At 42.7% G+C, this 9,592-nt stretch overlaps 1 protein-coding gene across 1 annotated transcript in view; it reads right to left on the bottom strand.

Moving 5' to 3' along the window:
* Positions 1-7,199, bottom strand: part of LOC111219883 (neurabin-2-like) — a 20,575-nt gene extending 13,376 nt beyond the window's left edge. The window contains exons 1-2 of the mRNA XM_022742721.1: positions 7,127-7,199; positions 5,428-6,881 (exon numbers count right to left, since the gene is read on the bottom strand). Coding sequence (XP_022598442.1) covers positions 5,428-6,768 — 1,341 coding nt within the window. The 5' untranslated portion in view covers positions 6,769-6,881; positions 7,127-7,199. The remainder of the gene's footprint in view (positions 1-5,427; positions 6,882-7,126) is intronic.
* Between the last annotated feature and the right edge of the window lie 2,393 nt (positions 7,200-9,592).

Below are 9,592 nucleotides of genomic sequence, written 5' to 3'. Positions count from 1 at the left end.
CACCCCCCACATCCCATCCCACCCCACCCCCCACATCCCACAGCAGCATGTCAACTGTGTTTCTTTCCCTCTTAACTCTCCAAAAACAGATCTAATTTTGGATTCAGCCAATAGAATGTGTGGAGGTGGTGCCATTGGTTTTTCACAACAGAAATAGCGCTTCCACTCTGTCTCTCCGCATACTGTAGCACCCAACTTTCCATAATTTTTATTACCCATTCTATTCTTGCAATTATTTCAACTAGTTTCGGGCATGTGAGCCTCACTACTACTCTCCATTTCTACCTTAAATGCCAAAGTGATTTAAGGTGATTACCATGCATAATGTGAGATCTGTGAAATGGCTGTTCCTACTGTCTATGTGTGCCTCGCTGTTCTGTATATATGTTTTCTTAGGGTCAGAATGCCTGTGTGATACTTCATCAAGCTGTCAAAGTTAGGCATATGCAGACCAAAAGAAGCACTTTTCCTGTGAACAGTTTAATGACACCACCATTAATTGCTTTCCCAACCACCACAGGTTAAACATGGCCAGAAGTGGCAGGTAATTGCTTCTAAATCCTCCTAAAATTGGGGGGTTAATCCAGATCCCAGATGTGCAACATGCAGACAGAAAATAAGGATGTGGCCCTGGGTGCCATCGCCCCCAGCCAACAAAATGGATATGGTAGCTTTGTCACGGTAACGGTTGCATGCCACCAGAGCCCATCTATTTTGGCAGGCCAGTCTTTGGTCAGCAGTCATGTTTAGGCTTAGCGCTGACTCTGGGGATAGACACAGCAGCATGAGAATAAGGTCAGCAACAGAGAACTGAATAGCACTATAATATGTGGAGGGATACAGACTCTTTATAACTACATATTTTATAAGTTTGGTATATTACACATAATACTGTATGAATATTTATGTTGTTATTCATATCAATATTCTGCACACTACTATTGTAATTTCCTTATTATACTTGATCACATTCAGCAGTCACTTTACAGCCATGGTAAAGCATTTTATATTTTCTATATATTTTATTTCAAATATATTTACACGTTACATTGTCTGTTTTGCACATGAGCAAGTTCACATTCATGTACACTGATCTAGGGAATCTTATTCCATTTTATTTTGCATATTATTTTATTTTTTAACCCTTTACATTACAGTTGCCATTGACTTCCATTGTTGTCCTAATCATTAAAAACTCATAAATGAGAGACACTGTTGCACTATATAACATGTTCCTTCACTATCATGAACATGGGATCTGTAGTTTATTTTGAGCACTAAATTTGCATAAATCCGCATATGAAAATCCCCAACAAATAGGGAAAGTATCATATCAGTATGTCAAAGTATTGATATTGCTCATTTAGATCTTTTGATTAGATTTGTTGACAGTAAGAAAACATCAGCCTTTTTCTTTAATTTATCCCTGTAAATCTTCACTGTTCCATACAATACAGGCATAACCTCACAGATCACTGTAACCACCGCCTGTTGTTTTGTTTTGTTTTTTACGCTTGACAACATGATGGCAGGTTGGACAAGACACAACATCACTCAGACATCATGAGCAACACACTGCATAACGTGACTTGTCGCAGTAACCTGAGCGAGTGGGCACACCACGTAAAATGCTTGCAACCCACCACCACTGCAGGACTGAGAAGTGGGACAGAGTGACCTTGCTGATAATCTGTCTGCTCTCCCACCCCTCCTGGCTGTGAGTAATGCACTGTATGAAATACTGCAGGCCCGCTGAGTCTAAGTAACAGACAGTTTGAGGATACCTTGACATATGGTGATGTATTACCTCTCCCCAGGCGATCCCTCATCGGCTGACCTGAGCGGTGAACACAAACCACCAAAGGTTGCATTTCTGGTAATGTGATAGCAGCCTTAAAAAATGCGATTCCTCCATCTATGTTTGTCAAATTTCAAAAACCCTCAGTTTATTACAATATGAGAACAGTCATCGTTTGTGCTAATGACATAGTGCGAAAGAAAATCATAGGTGTTCTTTGAGCAGGCTGGCAGGACTGCTGTTCAGAGTTGCGTAGGCAGCAGAAACCCACGAGAAAGTGTGTGTGTGTTGTGATGCTGATTTTTGAGAGGGGGGTAAAAAAAGTGTAAGAGTCGGCTAGGTGATGAGGGAGCAAGGTGATTCTGATGCATGAAAAATAAATCAGATTATTTTTAGTTTGGTGGGAACACAGTGCAAATCCAGTAGAGATTATCTTACGCTTTTTTTTTTGAAAAAAGCTCTCTATCAACAATAGGATAAATAATTAAAAATCACTACATGCCAGCAGACTACATCATGAACTACAGTGTGCTGATGCTGAGTGATATAAAATGAAGCCAAAACAAACACGCTAAAAAAATAAATAAGACATGAGAGGCTACTTCCTGTGTTCAACAAGGAGGCAGCCCCTGAAAAGCGAGGCAAGTCTGTGACGATAACAATGCTGCTATTTTTACTAACAGTAGGAGACTGGTGACAAAGAGCGAAAAGGAGAAAAGAAGGAGCGAGAAAAAGAGTGTCAGGAGGAGCAAACAAAGGCTCTAGTGTGAACTCTACCCGAAGCAGAACTGCTATTTTTGCCAGTTTGGGAGGACAGACAGACAGAGAGACAGACAGACAGACATACAGAGAGGAGCGTTCAGTGTAAAACAGGGACAAAGAAAGACATGCGCCCAGACATCCAACCGCCATCACCACAACAAGACTCAACTGTGGCCAAAAGCTGCACAGAGGGGAAATATGCACTAAAAATGGGCACTTCCTGTTTGGAAGAGAAACAAACTGACACTGTGACTTAAGAGCTGGCAGTTATACAGTCGCATGACATTTGAGCTGCATAATAACGCCCCTCCCATTTGACCTCAACAACCCCCCTACCACCACCCCAGTCTTTTACTCTCATCCACCCCTGCATCAATCTCCATAACAAAGGCCACAATGATACAGTGTGAAAGGACACAGTGGGAGGTTATTCTCTGATGATGGCTGTAGGGTCACAACCAAATTCTGCTTTTTATGACTTCTTTATGGCACCATACATAATGCTTCCTCCTGCTATCCATCTTTGATCTCACGAGGATAAAATAATGTGACAGAAATCCGTTTTTCCCTTTTCCTTCTGTATTACACTTGCATGATGGGCATGCTAAGCTCAGGGCATGATTTAAATGGGATTCATGGGATTTTTCAGCAGGAGGGGAGACAGTTTGTTTCCTCCAGATTGTGTGGATATTAGGGCTCAACAATAGCTAATCACAGATATGTCAGTATTACATTTCCCATAGTAATTGTTGTATGTTTTTTAGGCTGCATTTCTTATTTTTTTAAATTCAAGTTTAAAATTATGTTTTTACTTGTAGATATTATCGAGAAGTAGAGGTATTATTTAAAGGTTCCTTGTGGATACATGTTTATGTCTCTCCTCAAGACACATTATGTGTACCCTTGATGCCTGACCAACGTGTTGTATGCATTTCCTTCCTCATAAAAACATTTGCAAGGCTTTATGTATTTTGCAACACGCATCGATTGTCACATTGTCTAGGAATCTCCTTCTTCTTCTCTGCCTTTAGCTGAACTGAGCTTAAGTGCAACATTTGTTGGCACATTATGACCAACAACTGTCCACAAGGTGCCTTTCATTTCAGTGGCGTTTACTACTTTAAATTTCATACTGTCATATTAACCATAAAAGGCTCTAAAAACCAGTTGTCACAATTAGATTCTTACAATGAGGGATTTGGGACCTACATAAACACACTATTATCCAATGGTTTATGGCGGTTTGGCTCTGTTGGAAAAACATGATGTCACATAGTTCCATGTACCAATCAGTGTGTTTTTGAATAGCAACTTAATAATAGAATTCACTATGTTTAGTCACAAATATTTCATTGTAGACATTTTGAAACCAAGCTTTCAAGTGCTCCAAATATGCCATATTTACCATCACTATCATCTTAGTTAAGGTGGTTAGATATTAAAGGAGCAGTACAACATTTTGGGATATATGCTTGGTGCTTTAGAGGTTCTGGAAGGTTGGTTTAGTTACATTTGTACAGAGCCAGGCCACTTGTTACCCTTAATTCCAGTCTTTGTGCTATGCTATAAAGCTAACCTAGCTGGCCGCTGGTTGTGGCCTATTTACCATAAAGACACAAGAGTGTTATCAGTCTACTCATCTAATTCTCAGCTAGAAAACAAATAGTGGCATTTTCCCAAATTGTTGAACAGTTTCTCTCAAAAGTTTACTGCTCAGGTCTGCATTACATTGCCTTAGTTCAGATCTTTGTCACAACTCTTTTATAGCCAATTATGAGGGATTGTTGCTGAAGCTGTTTATGTTTATTAATGTCCACCTATTTTTCATTATCTGATTTTTTTTAAACTCTTGCATTTTGAAATATCAGGCCTAGTGACTAAGGCACTGCTGGCTGATGTGCAGCCATGAGAAGAGAGCAAGAGCAACTTTCAACTTGAGTGGTCATGATATGGGACAGGAGCCCTTAGTCACTGAAATGGTTTTCTGTGTGAGGGAATGTGTTTGTGATGTACAGTGTCAGGGCTCACTTTAGTCTCTGTGTGCCTCAGACCTCAAGGCAGAGCCGAGCAGCGAGACTGAGCTGCAGAGGATCCGATGCTCTTCTACGGATCATTAAACCACCCCCAGACACAGAGAGACACTTTAAATCAACTCTACCTCCTCCTCCTCCTCCTCGTCTCTCCTCCTCTCTCATCTCACTGGTCCAAGAAGAGATCACAGTTTCCTTTCTCGCTTCCTCTCTCTCGCTCACACACATAAAAACACTCCATTCCTCATTCAGCTCCTCACACACTGTCCACCGACCTTTCATGGCCATGGCAGAGTATTCACTTTTCTAAAAACAGGGCTAATTATCCAGGCCTTTTTGCCCCCCCCCCCCCAGCAATTATTTACTGAAGTAGCTCCCACCAAATTTCAGATAAGTATCTACATCGCAGCTCTTTAGGGGCCCATGTCAGCTGCACAGTAGGAATGCAGGATCATGCATTAACTACTGTGGAGGGAGGGTGTTAGTAGTGTGCAAAGCCCCGTGTTGAAACAGGGTAAAATCAAAATGTCAGCATCATTTTGACACCGGCAGAAGCTGAGTGAGTTCATTAAAACAGCTGACAGCGACACTGGCTGACTGTACCACAGTAGATAAGCTTTAAGGTCAAGTCCAACCGGCCTCACAACACACAGGATGAAAAAAAAATCAAACTCACACACACACACACCAGAATACAGACATTACTACTAAGCAGATATCAACACCTCAGCCCAATTAAGCAAGTCTCTGAGGATAGTGTCTCAAAGATAGTGTCTTCATGTTCTACCTGCAATCTTTAATATTAATTCTGTGTTTTCCCAGAGCATATATCCTCACCTTGATGGGATCCATGCTGAAGCGGATCTTCCTGGAAGCAGGCGGGCTCTCCTCTGCAGGCAGCCCAGCAATCTCCACACAGCTGGACTCAGGCTCGTAGCGGTCATCGGCGTCATCTTCCTCTTCGTCCACCTGGCTTCCTCCAAAGTCCTCCCCCACTGCGCTGTAGGTACTGATATCCACAGAGTCTCGGCCCGACTGGTCGTCTCTCAGAGTCCTGTCGTCGTCCTCCTCAGCATCCCTTGCCATCTCACCTCCCTTTAGAGAGCTTTGCTTCTGAGCAGCAGCTTCTCCATTCTCCACAGAGATGTGGATGTCACCTTGCAGTGATGTGCTGCTAGGCTCACTGGCCCCGGGGTGTTCCTCAGGTTTGAGCTCAGCTTTGGCCTTAACACCTGCATCTGAAACAGTCTTTTCTCTCTGCTCATTTGGCTCTCCTACATTACTGGAAAGTTCAGTAGTTAGGGCGCTTTGGCCCCCATTTATACTTTCAGATGGGGGAGTCACCCTCCCCCTGGGGCCCTCTTGGCCTTTCTGAAAGCTTAGCTCTTCCTCCTGGCTGCCTGCTACAAAGGCACTAACCCTCTTTGTGATTATTTTGGAGTTCAACACACCCACCTTGGCGCTGACCCCTCGAGCGGGGAGCGGTGGGGTAGAGGAGAGGCGGTGGAGGTTGTTCCGGAGCTCGGCTGCCCGTTCAAACACAGCACTGAGCTGGCTGACTGTAGGGGACACAGCCTCACTGGTGTCCAGGCTGTCCAGGGACTCTGTGCTGCCATTGAAACGAGCCACCACGTCCAACCGGCCGTCCTGGAAGCCTGAGGCCTTGTCTGTCTTCAGTAGGACTCTGGTGGTGGCCAGCTTCTCCTGCTGTTGCTTCTCTTGCTGCTGCTCGAAGATGCGGCGTGTCTCCTGCAGCTTGGAGTAGCTTGGCGACGAGGCCCGCTGGTGCCCGTTTTCTGGTTTGGTGTCGAACTTGCTGACGCGCTCAGACACGGTGGACCCGAGCTTCAACAGCGCGCTGTGGTCCACGTTCTCGTTCAGGCTCCCGGCTCTGGGGAGGGAGAGGCGCACCGATTTGTCGGCGTTCCTGGTGGCGTCCTCTCCCTCTGCATCGGCTGGGGATGTGGTCTGCATCTGCTGGAACATGTTTTTGATACGGTGCACGTTGGAGCCGTACCTGCGCCCTCGGGGGCCCTCCTGCATGTCCCCATTCGCAGCATTGTCTTTGACGGGCTTCAGGGCCTGCATCCCCGCCTCGTACGCGTTCCTGTGCGGGGATGGGCTCCTGAGCGTAGAGCCAGAGCCGGTGCTCTTGGATGTGGATTCGGTCTTCATCATGGTCAGTCAAGCGTCGCAATGGATGCTCAGCGACGGCATGTCTCCTTTCTCAACCCCCGGTGGCAAATCTGTTTTATCCACCAGCAGCCGATAGTTGCGAGGTGGCGCCCAGACTAAACCGGCAGATGGGGAGAAACAAAAACAACAGATCGCATTAAAGGCCTGCTTGCATCCGCTGCAATTCTCGTCCAATGCTACGGAGAAAGTGTGCACGATGCATCTGTCATTAGCTCGCTTGCAGTTACACAATGAAAACCTAACCTTCACAGATAATTGCATTAGTCATTAAAAATATTTGCACAGAAAAGTAGAACAGTAATGACCGCGGATTTGCCGCAGCTGACGACAGATTGCTTACGTTTAATCCCTTTTTACAGACAGCATCATTTTGATCTCTTCATTCTGTGAGCTGCAGATTTCTGGTCCTCCTCTCGTAGCGGCAGAGTGCTGCTGCATGGAGGAGGGAGCAACTGGGTCTTAGTGCCAGACACTCACAGAGGCTGACAACAGCCTAACAGCCCATGCTAATTTATTATCCTTAGCAGAAGTGCATTAACTGTAACTTGTGTTGTAGTGAGTGATGGCTGTTTCACTTCTGACAGTAGATCAGTGACTCCCTACCAGAGGTACTTTACAGTGGGCTCCAAAAGTCTGAGACCACTTTTCCTGTTCAGGTGGAAAAGTGGTCTCAGACTTTTGGAGCCCACTTAGAATGCCTGATGGGTCCTTGTGAAGAGGTAGAATTATGTGGTAACTAGCAAATAAGTTTAAACAGTTGAAAAGAAATGGATTCTTTTAACGTTAAAGGGTTCAGGGAGGTATGTATAAACAGTTGGAAGAGCTAACTAGCTAAAAGTAATTGGGAAAAATATTAAATGGATAAATTGTTGAAAAAGCTGGTTACAATTTAATTGGGAAGAGTGGAGAAAGACTAAAAGTAATAGATAAATTTAAAAAAAGCTAGAGGCTAGAGAAGCTAATGGAGTAACAGAAATTGTCGGTTAAAAGTGGTGGATATTTGGGTGAAACAGCTAGCTAATGGCAAAACTGAAAATGTTGGAAGAAAAAGGAAAGGTTAATGGTTAAAACATTTAAGGGTAATGGATTAACAGTTTGTTAACAGATTGTTAGCTTGAAAATAAAATTAGGCGTTCAAACAACAGTAGGCTAATAACTGTAAGGTAAAAGTTATGAGGAAAAAGGCTAAAGTAGTAAATGAGTGGCTGAAACAACCGTTATAACTGTTAGATAAATAAATGTGGTGGAAAAACTAAAAGCAATGGTTAAACAGTTGTAATGGATAAACTGTCATTTCAAGTGGTAGCAGTAAATGCAAACCTGACCAAACTGCCCCCTCATCACCTACAAAAATACAGTTTCCTACAGAAATAATAAATGGCCAACAGAAACCCTATTACTGTTGTTATTATGAATCACATTTACTGTTTGCCTGGGAGACCCCCCTGGAAAACCACAGTGAGCTAGCGGCTACCGGTGGCTACTAAGCTAACCGACTCGCATTAGGACCCAGTAAAACTTCACTCACGTCAAACCTCCTTGGCCAATAACACATCCGTTATTTGCAGCCACATTGTTGCTTCCCGCATTCTGCATCTGTGCTGATAGATACATTAAATATTATCTTTGAACGTAGACAAAGCATTTCCCTTTTAAGGAGGGAGCTGTTTTCAATCTAGCCACTGCTATCTCGGTTTTTAAACTATTACGGAGGCGCGATTCACCCACAAGGCCAACACACTCCTGCAGCTGTTTCACACAACATGAGCGACCTCGTTTCATGTTCACTTAACTGTCATCCACTGTCCCTTTTATCGTATTGGCAACTTTATTTCACAGCAGTTGAGGGTCTAGTCTGAAGGACATAACTAGATGAATAAGCAGGAGAGGACTGAGGTGCTGTCAAACAGGATGTACACCACTTTTCAGTAAGGCAGTAGTGCCATCTAGCTTCCTCATGAAAATGTGTGTAACTGTGGCCTTAGCATAGCAAAGTGAGTCAGTGATTGAAAGTTTAAAAAAGGTCAATGAATAAAATAATTGTTTGTGTATATTAGACTAACTTTTACTTACAGTAAATGGAGGGTAAAAGGATTTCCTAGATATATGAAGTTAAAAAATACATTCATAGTGGCTATCTGGTATCTGCAGACACAACACGTTACCCACCACCCCCTCAAGTGCAGTTTTACCAGTGGCAGAGGAAGCATTCAGATACTTTACTTGACTAAATGCACTAATCCCATACTGTGAAAATACTCCATTACAAGTAAAAGTCCCACACTGAAAATTTTACTCAAGTAAAAGTTTGTATAATCAGAAAAATGTACTTTAAGTATTGAAAGTAAAGGTACTCAATGTAGAACAATGTCCCCTGTGAATGTTATACTGTTATCATTATTATTATTATTATTGATGCAATAATGTTTAAGCTACAGCTCAACCAACTGTTACTTTTTAACCATAGGCCAATAAGTCTACAACTGATGATTATTTTCCATTATGGATTAATCTTCTGATTATATCCTCAAATTACTGATCATTTTTTTTGTAAGTTCAAAAGATATTGAGAAATGCTTATCATAATTACACACAGCCCAAAGACACCTTCACAATACTTGTTTTGTCCAACCAGCACCCTAAACCTCAGAATTATTTAAGATAAATTACAATTATTAAAAGAATTACCAGGAAATAGCAGAAAATGGAAGTGGAAACGATTAAATTTGTGGCATTTAACAACAAAAATGACTCATTATTAGAATAATATAATAATCAATAAACCATTTAATCGACTGACAGTACA

Source organism: Seriola dumerili, unplaced genomic scaffold (assembly GCF_002260705.1).
Source record: "Seriola dumerili isolate Sdu_G_001 unplaced genomic scaffold, Sdu_1.0 BDQW01000068.1, whole genome shotgun sequence".
In the NCBI taxonomy this organism is placed as follows: Eukaryota; Metazoa; Chordata; class Actinopteri; order Carangiformes; family Carangidae; genus Seriola; species Seriola dumerili.
This window is presented reverse-complemented; position numbering and strand designations above follow the sequence as displayed.